The sequence below is a fragment of the Merops nubicus genome, unplaced genomic scaffold, assembly GCF_000691845.1.
Source record: "Merops nubicus isolate BGI_N331 unplaced genomic scaffold, ASM69184v1 scaffold7354, whole genome shotgun sequence".
In the NCBI taxonomy this organism is placed as follows: domain Eukaryota; kingdom Metazoa; phylum Chordata; class Aves; order Coraciiformes; family Meropidae; genus Merops; species Merops nubicus.
The window spans coordinates 1,459-15,327 of NW_008604798.1; the positions used below are offsets into that span (position 1 = coordinate 1,459).

General features: G+C 45.6%; 1 protein-coding gene across 1 annotated transcript; it reads right to left on the reverse strand.

Annotated features, from left to right (window-relative positions):
• Positions 1-843: 843 nt before the first annotated feature.
• TMEM35 (transmembrane protein 35) lies at positions 844-10,901 on the reverse strand. Its single transcript, XM_008939124.1, has 2 exons — positions 10,666-10,901; positions 844-1,307 (listed from the first exon to the last, which is right to left on the reverse strand). Exons 1-2 carry the CDS (start codon positions 10,783-10,785, stop codon positions 921-923), a joined length of 507 nt encoding a protein of 168 aa, XP_008937372.1. The 5' UTR covers positions 10,786-10,901; the 3' UTR covers positions 844-920.
• Between the last annotated feature and the right edge of the window lie 2,968 nt (positions 10,902-13,869).

Here is a 13,869-nt window from a genome sequence, read left to right on the forward strand (position 1 = left end):
GCAATAACTGACAGTTCGATAAAGGGGCAGTAGTTGTGGAAAAGTGTAATTTTGTCTTGCAAGTAAACAGGGAGCATGATGCTATTGGCCAACACCAGGCAGGTATTTCAGAGTTCTTGGGGCAGATCTGCACCCCACCCCCTCACCAGGGATCCTTATTCTCTGCCACAGGGGCTAAACAGATGCCTTTGCCTTGCAAGAAAGTGGCAAAAAGTTACTGCTGTCAGGTCACTGTCCCAGTTTTAGAGCCTCTGCAATGTGTGGAAACTGAGGAAAATGCAAACAGCACATCCCGTGTTTTTCCTGGATAACCAGTGCAAAGAGGCTGGGCACAGAAGCAGCAAAGGCTAAGGGTCTCTCTCTCAAACACAACAAATGGCACTTTTATGTGCAGTATGGTCCCTTAGCCCTTTGACTATGGACAAGGAAATGCAGATCCCTGCGTGTGGCCACGCACGCTGGCCCAGGGAAGCTCTGGTTAGCGTGTCCCCAGCTGCTGTTGTCCAGACTGCTGTGTAGCACAAGTGCATCCAGGTGAGGTTTAACTGCCATGCGGCTGGGGGCTGATGCTCAGGGACTATTGTCCCCACAGCAGAAGTGCTGAGCTAGCGTGAGTACCTGCCCAGGTCTTTGCCCATGCTTTCAGGCTGGGTTTGCAGCTCCTGCTGAGGCCAGCACTTCTCCAACCAAGCTGTTACCGGCCTTCAAGCTGTCCTCGTGGAAGCTGGCTTGTATTTTTCTGTATTACAGGGCAGCAGCAAAAGCAAGACTACAGTGTAGACATACCATGTGTCTCTCAGACCCACAGTACAACTTTATTTAGACAGACAAAAATATAAATAGGTAAATAAAACCACAAATTTTCTGGGTGATTTTGGAGAGAGCTGCCTTGAGGGTCCATATTTCTCACACGCATTCAACTAGGATACCTTCATTTTGCCTTTCTCAGGAGCTGCTTCATGGATGAGTGGCTGCTTATCCCCATTCACTGACAGGATCCTCTTTTCTGGCAGCTGCTCCTCAGGCTGGCGGGCAATCAGCAGACGACAGGTAAGCAGGATACCAAAGACTAGGGCATGGGCATAACGTTTGAGCGGATCCCCCACTAGCTGGTGGAAGAAGAGCACAGCCAGCACAAGGAGGAGGAGGAGAAAGTTGGCCACATCTTTGGGGCGACCAGGCACCAGTGTCATGACAATGCCACATGCCACTTCTAGGGCACCAATGCTCTTACGGAGAAGGATGGAGCTGACTCCCATCTTCTTTAGCATGGGGAGGGCCCGCACGTAGCTTTTGTATGCTCGTTTCTGAAATCAAGCAGTAATAGTGTAGAACAGCACAATGTGAGAAAGGAAAGGCAAAGGTGATTGATGTGCAGTATGACCTAAAGATCACTTTAGTCATCACAGACCCCTCTGGCACAATATCAGAGCCATATCTCTAAAGCTTCTGTTGCAGGAATATTAATGCCATCAACATGCAGTCCTCTCATAAAAGCTGTTGCCTCCTTGCTAGAAAACAGTTCTGCAGCCTACCACCCATCTCTGGAGCTAGGACCAGGTCAGGTGTACATTCTGAAATCTGAAGTTAAGATTCCTAGAATTAGCAATGCAGAACCATGTTATTGGAAAAAGTACCTGCCTCTCTCTAAGAGTAACTTGTCCTTTACAATGAAATAATGCACCAAGCCACTGCAAAGCTGAGGCATGGGAAGGAAAACCACAAGTCTCAAAGCAACTTACAGTACTCCAGTGTTTATGGGCAGTGCATGGGACTACACACCAAGGCTGAGATTCACCAGCCCAATCCTGTGCTTACATACCTTTAAGATGCTTTGTTTCCTCAGATGAAAGCAAGCTGACATTTGACATCCTTTGCTCCCTGGTTTACACTGCATTTAGAAGCAGCTTAAGTTGCAAGACAGCCTCCTTACATAGCTGTCTCACTACTTCAGGGAAGAAACAGCCTTACACATGTTCAGGTTCTTGCATTTGAACATTAGGTGCTCGTGGGTTTATTGATTTTTGTTTGGATTTTTTATTTTTCAATCATTTCCTTTTTTATATATTTTAATAATGCTCCTAGTTATTTAAGACACTGAAATTATTTCCACTTACTCTTGAGCATACTATTCCTGAAGATAGTCTTGCCATTGTGTTCACTGCTTTGTAATCAGGGAGAGGGAATGGAAGATGAATCTAAAGTACAGATTTGCTCAGCTCTCTCAGGCACTGATCATACTACAGATTTACTTCCATGTTATTTTGGAAACCTGCACTACAGGCAAACAGAGCTTCCCCACTTCTCTGTAAATTGTGCTGCTTCCTTCTAAGAGGAGCTGACACTTCACATGTGGTTAAAAAATATACAGCATTGTCATTTTTGTACTACATAATTGAAGATCTCATCACACATTTACTCTTAAGTATATGCATTGTAAGGACACATTTTAAACCTTCAGCAAATAAAACCTCTCATCAGAGTAGAGTATTTTTAAACAGTTGGGAAAAATACATCTTTTTAAAGAAAGGTACTATCAGCATGTCCTAGACCACTCTGGTATTTTAAGTATTTTAATAAAACTAGTATGTCTGGTTTTTGCTAAATGAAAAACTGTAAGTTTGGTGTTGTAGATAGGTAACTGAAGTGCTTGGGTTAAACCCCCAGCCTGAATGAGGGTTGGCATATAGATGATCTCCACAACCAGGCAAGAAAGACCCTCGTGACGGGTTTTCACCCAGGGTCTGGCCAGCCTTGGGAGGGGTCACCACCAGGTGCCCCCACCTTCCACATTAACCTGGAGGTGGGCCAAGAAGCCACCTCTAGAAGAGCTGACTCTGCCTGCAGTGGAGTTGGGAGGCTTGTGTACACAGTGCATGTGCTGTGTGGGGATTCTGGCCATTGAAAGGGCTCCCTGACTCATAGCAAGTAGCATGCCCAATAACAGCAGGACATGGATCGAGGCAGGAAGGGAATTATGAGGCTTTCTCCTGGCAATGACTATATGATCAGGAGCAGACTGATGACCTGGGTCCTTCCTTCCCCCATGGCTTGGGTTTGGAATCAGCTCATGCCCTTCTTTGTTATGTGTCATGAGTGAATACATTGGTTTATTCATTCCTCCAGTGGTGGGCCACCTTGTATCTCTTGCATATGATCTAAAACCAGAGGGAGGGATCTGGCTCATGTATTGCCTATTAATGATAATATCCTATCATCATTAGACTAATGCCTAGTCAGCCAAATGGTCAGAATAAAGTTGGTGTCCTGGACAGCCCCATCTGGGATCCCTGATTGGAGATACCCTCCATACCATTTGGTAGCCCTTGAATGGGCCAAGATTGCTGGAAGGTCAATTAGGAGATGCCAAACCTTGTAATATACTAGATATTCTCCAGAAATTATCCTATGAAAAAGGTGAGAACACTGTCAGACAGGAATGGATGTTGCTGACCACGTGTAAGAAACACCACGAATTAAAAGAACACAACACTCCCATATGGAGTGGCAGCTCAATGCTTTACAGAGTCAAATCACAACATTACAGTGCCTGAGTAAATTCCTACCCAATAAGCTGGTTATTTCCCAGATATCACCTGAGAAAGCTGAACTGAGAGTTGCCCACCATAATCATAAGAGAGGGCAGGTTACTCGGAGAAAGGTTCGCTCAGCTGTGGTACAAGAGGAAGATGATCATGTCTGGTACACAACAGATTGTCATGAGGATGACTCCTCAAGTGAGATGATGTAAGACCAGTGTATAGGCAAAGGGCAGAATTGGATGACAACAGGTGCCTGCTGAGAAAAGATGCATTAGAAGATTATACACAGCAAAAGGTAAATGACATCGCTCAGCAGTTTAAAAAATGGCCAGGAGAACCCCTGCTCTTGTGGCTGGCACACCTATATGATCAGGGAGCATCAGGGATTATTCTCGATGAGGCAGACTCTAGGCAATTTGTAATGCTGAATGCAAATTCTGCTGTGCAAGATGCATTTTAGAACAGTGATCAATTAACTAATTTGTTGGCCTTGGTCACTGAGGGTTGTAGAAATAAATACCCGATGGAGAATGCCTGGCCTGGATTGGCCCGGCCGTGGTACACTCTGTGAGACAGACTTCAACACGTGAAAGAAGGGATGAAATTAGCTATCTGCTGGCCGAGCTGATGCCTTAGTGCCATTTGCATCCACCGTTTCCATGAGAAATGCAGTTATTAGAACTGCTCCACCAGCCTATAAACATAAATTGAGGATGCTTTTACTTAATGAGGCAGGGAAGTCCATCAGAGAAGTAATTGATAAAATACAAAAACTGTGGCATCGTGGACAAGGGGTCCTCCAAGAGACTGAAAGAAATCAAAATTCCCAACATCAGTGGGGTCCTGGGAGAATGAAGAGCGAGAAACCCATCGCTGTAGGACCAGCCAACACAGAATCTCTCGAAGGGAGATGCTTGTGGCTTTGCTAAAGATTGGAGTACCCTGCAGCAAAACTGATGGTGCCAAAACCCAGGAACTATGGAGATTATGCAAGCAGAGGGGGGTTACATAAACCCCACAGAAAAGTGCAGAGGTATAAGGCAAACAACTCAGAAGCAGTTCAGCCTTTGGCACCTCCTCTGGAAACTCAACAGGACTCCACATTTGCCCACAGAAAGCTCCCTGCAGATGGGTCAGCTGTTTCGGGGCAGAAGGATGATGAGTGGCTGCATTCTGACTTGTACCCTGGGAAAGAACTGAATGAAACAATGTGACATCACAACTCAGACTGAAATGATGGCCAAGTTCTGATACAGTGGGCACAGGAGGACCAGTGACCCTAGGTGGAGCTGCAAATATTTTGGAAAAAACGTTCCTCACAAAGAGTGAAAGCCTTAGTTGATACTGGAGCAAAGGCCTCTTTAATTTATGGAAATCCTAAGAAGTTCAAAGGACAGGTTGTGATTATTACAGGCTTGGGAGGAAAACAAATTGAAGCTGTGCAAACCCAGATAGAAATGAAGACTGGAAACCTCCCAAAACAATTGCATCAGATTATGATTATTCCTGTCACAGAATATGTAATAGGAATAGGTATTCTAAAAGGTCTTACCTCAAACCAGTACCAATTTGGTGTAAAGAACTATATCAGTGCCTGGGCAATTTTAGTAGGAAAAGTAAAAATGCTCTCTGTGCAGATTCCAGCTGCAGCCAAAGTCATGACAATGAAACACAAAAATGCTCTCTGTGCAGATATCAGCTGCAGCCAAAGTCATGACAACGAAACAGTAGAGGATCCCAGGCAGGCCTGAAGAGATTTCCCAAACAATTAAGGATTTATTGGCTGGAGGAGGTTTAAAATCAACCACTACAGCCTGGAACAATCCAACCTAGCCTGTTAAAAAGAGTGATGGGTCACAGAGAATGATTGTAGTTTTCAGGGAATTAAATAAGCACAGCCCACCTCTCATGGCAACTGTACCTGACACTGTCACTTTAACAGAAGAGTTCAGAAGCATCCTGGAACTTGGTATGCTGGGACTGATTAGGCTAATGCATTTTTTACTATCCCAATTGCAGAGGAACTCTGGGATCAGTTTGCCTGTACGTGGCAGGGGCAGCAGCACACCGTTACACCAGGCTGTGTCAAGGATGGGTGCATTAGTCCAGCTGCTTGTCATCGAATACTGGCTGAGCATCTGGATGAAGTAAAAATGCCTCCTCATATGTAAACAGTACGTTATAAAGATGACCTCCTGATTCAGGGCAGCAATGAAGAGGAATTACAGCAGAACTTGAATTGGTTGTGGTCTATATGAAACAGAAAGGCTGCGAAATTAATCTACTAAAATTCAAGGACCATCTCACATGGTGAAATTTTTAGGAAACCACTGGCACTGCGGACATTGGGAGATACTACCTAAAGCCCAACAGAAAATTCTGGACTTTCTGGTAGCACAGGATAAGAAAGAGGCACAGAGATTAATCAGATTGTTCAGCTTTTGGAGACAACACATTCCACATTTAGGAGAGATTTTGGCCCCACTGTATGAAGTGACCAGGAAGAAATATGAATTTGATGGGGAAATGAGCAGCAGTCTGCCTTTGAATTAGCAAGAGGCTATTCAAAGGGCTTTAGATTTATGGCCAATGCAAAAAGGAGAAGTGGAGTTGAATGTATCTGTAAATGGGTCATATGCTAATTGAAGCCTCTGGCTAAAACAGAGAAGGAAAAGAGTCCCTTTAGTATTTTTGGGAAGAAAATTACCAGAGACAGGAAATAACTATACTCCCTTTGAGAAACAGCTGTTAGCCTGCTATTGGGCAGTGGTGGAAACAGAACAGCTCACGATAGGACATGAAGTGGCTCTTTGCCCTGAAATTCCTATTATGCAGTGGGTTAAAAGTTCTCCAGAAACCCACTGAACTGGGCATACTCAGGAATCGAGCATTATAAAATGGAAGTGGTATATTCAGGACAGAGCTACGGTGGGAGGTGGTGGGGTTGCTGCACTCCACGAGCAAGTGGTTGCTGCCCCCATGAAAGATCAAGAAGTCTGATCCTATAGGTGAACAGGAATCCTCTGTGCAATGGGGAAAGACCTTGGATCTTGAAAAGGAACATTCATGGTTTACAGATGGGTCAGCTAAATATAGAGGAGGAAAATGATTTTGGAATGCTGTAGCCTATCACCCTCACTTGGGGAAATTTTTAGCGACAACAGGAGAAGGAAGAAGTAGCCAATATGCTGAGTTATATGCAGCATATATGGCTTTAAAAGAAGAGGATTCAGGGGAGTGTCATCTATACACTGATCCTTGGTCGGTGGCTGATGGATTGGCTACTTGGCTGCCAATGTGGAGAGCCAAGGACTGGAAAATCTATTCCAAAGAGATCTGGGGGAAGGAACTCTGGAAGGATATTTGGGAAATAATTCAAAGAACAAGGTGACTGTATTTCATGTTGATGCCCATAGTAATATAAATTCACTAGAATGACTTTATAACTCTGTCACTGACAACTGAGCAAAGATTTCCCAAGCCAGACTGGAGTTCCCTCAGGAGGAGGACCATGAAGGCTTGGCAAAATGGGCACACCAAAAATGTGGGCATCTTGGAGAGAAGGCCACTTACAAGTGGGCCCAAGAGCATGGCATAGTAATGTCACTTGATATGATCAAAACAATCACTGCCCAATGCCCTGTGTGCCAGCACACTCATAAACGTCCGGTGCCAAATGTTGTGAAAGGAGACTGGGCAGAGGGAAATTGCCAGAAGAAATCTGGCAGATGGACTACATTGGAGCTTTACCCTAAGACCAAGGATGTAAGTACATTTGCACAGCAGTAGACACATGCTCTGGACATTTGGTTGCTCATGCCTGCAAAAATAACCTACTCACCATAGTACTATCTGTACCATAGATACAATCTATCTTGTACTATGTATTTTGTACTATGATCTTGTACTATGGAATCCCATTACAGATTCAAACTGTTAAAGGGTCTCACTTTCAAAACAAATTTGTACAACAATATGCTGAACAGCAAAATATTCAGTGGATTTTTCATATACCATATTATCCTCAAGCTGCAGGCCTGATTGAACGGATGAATGGGCTATTAAAGGAGCAGTTAAGGAAGCTAGGAGGTGGAAATCTGTCCAGGTGGAGAACTCATCTCACAGATGCACTGCGTACTCTCAACAATGCTCATGACTATGCCAAATTTGCAGATACAGCCTCTAAAAGTGAGTGAAACTTTGACTTATTGGGAAATTGTCCCAGGTGCAATGGTCCCCTACCGAGCCACTCCAGAGGCTGCTGGGCTAGGTCTTTATGCATTAGAATTGACAAAAATAAGTCAAAACCAGATGAGAATTATTAACATCAGGATAGGAATCCAGATTCCCCCCAGAAATTTTGGTCTAATAGCTGTTTGATCAAACTTAGCCCCAAAGGGTGTTCATGCCATGGGAGGAGTGACTGATGCAGACTATCAAGGAGAAATGAAGGTAATCTTGTTTAGTAATGGTGAGCAAGATTTGGTTATTCAACCCCACAATAGAATAGTGCAGTTATTGATATTGCCAGTTTTAAAAACAACAGTGAGGATGGGGGGAACCACCACAAGTTACCACCATGCGTGGGCATAAAGGGTTTGGATCCACCAATTTTAGTAATGGAGCAAAAGTGTTGTGTCCAAGGGCCAAAGTGGCCCTCCTGAACCAAATGAAGGAATTAATAGCTGCAGGGAAGGATAATCCCATCTTAATCATGAAGCCCAGGCAAGGAAAATGGGAACACGTCCCTGCAAATAAAGTGTTACCTGTGAGAATGACCAGATGGTGTAGAACCTTATTTTACAGACCCAGTGCAGAGCTGCCGAGAGTGCGAGGACAATGTGTGAACAATCTCAATTTCTATGTGATGATGGACACTGTGCTTCCTTACTACGGAGGCATGATGGTGATGGCAGTGTCAGAAGTGCCTGCATGAGGAGGATGTGTGCTGAATCTGACTTTATGCCCATCAGTGGGCAGTGTGTGCCTAACAGACAGCAGTGATGAGGCTCTGAACTTCGAGGATGGGTCCAATAGGGGTGCCAAACTGTGCCGAGCAAATGAAACCAGCTGTGGACCTCAGTCGAGTCAGTGTGTCCCTGAGTCCTGGAAATGTGAGGTGGAGAATGATGTTTCTTCACCCAGTGGTAGCGTGAGGATTGTGACTTATCCATGTGCCAAATGACCAAATGAAATGCTGGGGTTAAACCCCCAGCCCTTAATGAGGGTTGGCATATGGATGATGTCCACAACCAGGCAAGAAAGACCCTCCTGACGGGTTTTCACCCAGGGTCTGGCCAGCCTTGGGTGGGAACTGATGAGGAGATCACCATCAGGTGCCCCCACCTTCCACATTAACTTGGAGATGGGGCAAGAAGCCACCTCTAGAAGAGCTGACTCTGCCTGCAGTGGAGTTGGGAGGCTTGTGTACACAGTGCATGTGCTGTGTGGGGATTCTGGCCATTGAAAGGGCTCCCTGACTCGTAGCAAGTAGCGTGCCCAATAACAGCAGGACATGGATCGAGGCAGGAAGAGAATTATGAGGCTTTCTCCTGGCAATGACTATATGATCAGGAGCAGACTGATGACCTGGGTCCTTCCTTTCCCCATGGCCTGAGTTTGGAATCAGTTCGTGCCCTTCTTTGCTATGTTAAGCAGTCAGCAGAAACGTAGCAGGGTTTCTCTGCTTCGGGTAAGAAGCCAGGCTCATTGATTAGCAGGATCAAGTTTTCACTGTCTCCATTATGTGTCAGACTACCCTGGTATGCAGCACAGTAAAACCATGACAGACTTAACGAGCGATGGACATGTTACAATAAAGGTTATTAAGAATGATGGAGCTCTGTGATATCCACCTACCTCTGCTTTCTCTTTGCAAAAGCAGATTATTCCTACTTGTAGTTCTGACTCCTATTAAAGCAGAAAGGGACAGAGAACCAAAATACATTACAGAGCAAGAATTTTGAAATGCTTCTAAAAGCTCAGTGTTTTCTTCTGTTCCTTATGTAGCAGAAGTTTAAGAGCTTTGTTTTCTGGGCATTTAATCTTGGTTTCTTGCTCCTGAGCTACTTGGTGAGTCTTCTCTGAGACCCCTGTGCTGGTATGCAGATGAGGCACTATGATTCAGATGTTATTTGAGAACTAAGGAAAAGCAGCTAGGCAGGTGGAGCAAAGGTAGAGAACAGAATGTGCTGGAAACTTCCAGCCCTATTTTTCTAGGGGCACAAAAATTATACTAATGCTTCTCAGCCACGCCAATAAATGTAACAGGGAGGTGGAGGAGGATGGGGGGGCAGGAGGGAGTGGGCACGGGCAGGAGAATAAACAAGCACAGACAAAGAAGTAAGATGTGGCAGCCAGTCCCTTGCCTGTCTGCACCTTGCAGTCAGCAAAGCTCTGCAGCAGGCTTGGCCCTGGGCAGAGAGGAGGACAAACTAAGCCGAGAAATGCACACATCCTCTCCTCACTCCTTTCCCGTTATGCAAGAGGAAGAAAGGCTCATTTCCCAGGCTAAAGAGAATAATAAGGTTACTATTAATAATATCTTCTGCCAGCTGAGAATCTCAAAGCATTTCACAGTCATAAATTAATCCCTGCACAAGTCTGGTGAGGCAGCGACAGTCAGTTTCATTATCCTTGCTTTAAAACACAGAATTTTGAGGATGATCACCTGGCTGCCAAAGCAGACATCTGCTTTTTTACCCTGAGTCCAGGGGGTCTCTGAGGGATCAGGTATACCTGCCTGTTATGTGCCTGGCACTTCTTCAGATCTCATCTTTCAGAGACCCTTGTGTCCCCCATCTTTTGCAAGCACGGGTGTGCTGTGCTGCCTCATCCTCATTGCCTCCTCTCCCCATCCCTATCCACAAGAGGTTTCTCCATGAATAGGCTCAGATAACAGAGCCCAGGTGCAGGCTGCCAGGATATCCTCAGCACTCGATATTATTTGTTTCTCTGTGTCCATCAAATAAGGAGACAGATAAGCTTCTTTCCTCTCCCATCCACCACTCAGGGCTCCAGAGCAGTCACCCTCTGTGTATCCCACTGCAAACGCTGCTGCTGCCGCAAGGCTGAAGGGAGAGCCCTGATACATCTCCCTCCATACTGCCACCGTCATACTCACCATCTCATTGTAGGCATCTCTGCTCAGCCGCGGGGTCAGTTTGATGGTCCCCATAAAGACGAAGAAGAGCCCCAGGGCTACAGAGAGCACGACGATGGTGATGGTTCGGGGAGATGCCATGGAACTGCCGGGGATCAGTCCTGCAAACCGGTCCTAGCGGGGCCTTCTTGCTCTGTCTGCCAGCTCCGGCAGGAGGTAGTCAGTCACCATTGAAGGAGCTGAGGAATAAAGCTGCAGAGGAAGCGAGGCTGACAGCAGGCGCGGGATTCAGCCTCTTCCACTCGGCAACCTCCGGGTCCTAGTGCCCCGCAGCCACGCAGCTCTAGCACTTCCCGAGCAATGAGCATTCCCACTGCTCCTGCCATCCTCTTTCCTTGCACGCTCCATAAATTGCCCACAGAAAGCTGAGCCTGAGCCAGTTCTGGGGACGTGGGATGACATGCACACACTTAGCGCGGTTGCTCACTAGTGGGAGAACATGTTAGCAGAGGGCACAGGCGTAACCTGCTATGGAGGAAAGGTGGCCAGAGGTCTCTTATACATAGGCAGCTTTCAGGTTCAGCTGCTCAGACACTAGTACACAGCAAACAACAAATTAGTTTTCTTGCCCCTGTGGCTGTCGTGGAACCTGATACCCAAAAGGGATGGTGAGGCCACTGTGCCACCCCTCCCACTGCAGATAAATACCTGTTCTGTACATTCAGCTCTCCACAGATGAGTGGGGAAACTTCCTGATCCTCTGTTACTTTCTGATTTAAAGTCACTATCTCTCCCCCCACACTTTGCAACGACTTCCCTTTGACAAAAGCATAGCTAGGTTAAGCAGACACCCATTCAGATCTCAAAAGAAGCCAAGGTGCCATTATACAAAACAGAACTGCTGAAAAACTGCATCCCTTGCTATAAACTGAAAAAAAAAGTACCTGTAACATTGTGCAAAGATCTTCAGCTCATGGGGTAGTACAAGAGTGACACTTCCTATGCCCGTCAAGAATCTCCCCATCACCTCCCTTTCATGTATAGTAAGTCTCAGATCCTAAATGGATTTATTTTAAGCCCCCATGGCTTGAGAACTGATGGTTGTTGTTACTATTCCAAGCTCAGGGTTCCCTAGGGGTGGAGTCTGAAAAATACAGTATGTCCCTGTTTCCTTGGAAGTCTATCAGCCTTGATTCACCCAAATCAGATAGGGAATGCCTCTTTTGGAGGAAAGAGTCAATAGCCTGTCTGTGAAAATGTGTTCTGCTACTGGTCTGGCCTAGATGACCAGGATAAACCAAAGGGTAATCTCAGTACAACATGGAATTAAAAAATAAAAATAGCCCTCAAAGCAATGTCAAGTTCACAAAATGCAAGGGAACTCTGCTCACTCAGACCTGCCTCCAGGTTGTAGCAGCCTCATCTTTTGAAGAGCTGGAGAGAACTTCATGCAACGTTAAGGTTCACATCATGCCAGTCAGCAAGCAAGGCATGATAGATACAAAACACACCAAATTTTTTAATCAGCTGTTGCGAGGCAATCTGACAAGGAAGTAACTTGTTGTTGCTGACATTTTCACAGGGCACTTCGTATTTAGGTATCAGCAAACATCAGTGGAGAAGGGGGAGGCAGGTGTGGAAAGAGAGACACTGAAATCTATTATTTCTTCATTTTGTTTTAGAGAAAAAAATCTTTCTCATTGCCTGCAACTTACCCATGTGACTGACGGTGATTCGATACTGGTTTTGGAAGTTTATACAGGAAATATTTCCCTGGCCCCCAAAATCAACATTTTCCTAGTGGAGCATGAAGATTTCTTGTTACTACAGCTTATTCATAGCAAGTTCACCGTCGACTCAAAAAACACCTGAAATATCATTGAAGCAAGCAGAGAACTAATGATATGGTAGTATCAGAAAATACAATGGATTTTAGTACTTTGTATTCACATGCTGATAGTGAAAACTCACAATACCAGGGTGTCGTGGAGGCACCCATGAAACAAGACAGCAGCTGCTATCACAAAATGGGGTTCATTGCAACCAAAGTTGCCCAGCACTCCTCCTGACAAAACGAGTTCAATGTCTGTTGGGAATAGAACTACTGCACAACTAACATAAGGAAAGACAAACCAAAATGGGCATGCACTCACAAATAAAGGGAAAACCTCCCACACACAAGTGCCCAGATCCCATTCACCATGGGGGGGAGGCAGGGGCAGGGGGCAAGGTGCACTCAATCCACAGAGGCTCAAGCCAAACGTGTAAGTATCCTTGGACAGCGTGTCCTGACAACTACCACAGACCACAAGTCTGTGAAGAACCAGCTCGATAGGTTCTTAGCCTGTGCCCCATTTATACTCCAGCCGAGGGTGCACTGTGGTCATTCTGATGGGCTGAGGAGCAAGCCCAGACAAAACAAGCTACAGGGAGTCCAGACCCTCAGGCACCAGTTAACACCTGTAACTGCCCTGTTAGCCCTGGTTTCGTTTGTCTCCTGGGGAAGGGGGGGTTGCATCTGCCACACAGGGAGAGGGTATTTTTCAGCCTGCTTTAACCAGTAGCCCTAGAAGAGGTTTGGATGGGAGGGAGGGGAGGTGAAAAGCTAGAGAGAACCTTATCCCCCCAGAAATCTGAGTGTCTCCTTAGAGAATAGTGTAGATAGGCAACCCAAAGTAAGAGCAAATGCAAAATAATTTTTATACAACTTTCAAGAATATAAGTTAAAATCTGAACTACATGAACTCCAGTCTTCAGGACAGTAAGAGGTTGCTTCCCAAGTGTTCAGAATACCTGCTGCCTTGTCAGTAAGTAAACAGCAGCACCAGCTCACAACAAACAGTATAAGGAAACTTGTCAAAAGGGTGGGGACAAATGGCTCTCTTGCCAGTTTCTTCTCTGGGTCAGGTAGGCAGCACAGCCTGTGGAAAGCCAAGAGAGGCCCCTTAGACCAGTAGCTGAAGCCTTCCCACCATTATGAGCAGAACAGCACAGAGGATGCACTAAGGAGGTATCGTGTTTGGCTAACAACATTCAGAGTCTGCAGCTGACACTGGCTGAAATCTGGAACCATCAATACTGAATCCCAAACCAGTTCTGAAAAACACCTAGACAAGCTGAAGAGTCAGTGGCAGATTCAAAGCTCCCCTTCTCACAAGCCATCCCAGATGAAAGACAAAATACCCTTAAGAAATAATCCTCAGTTTTGCACTACCTTCATTGGTT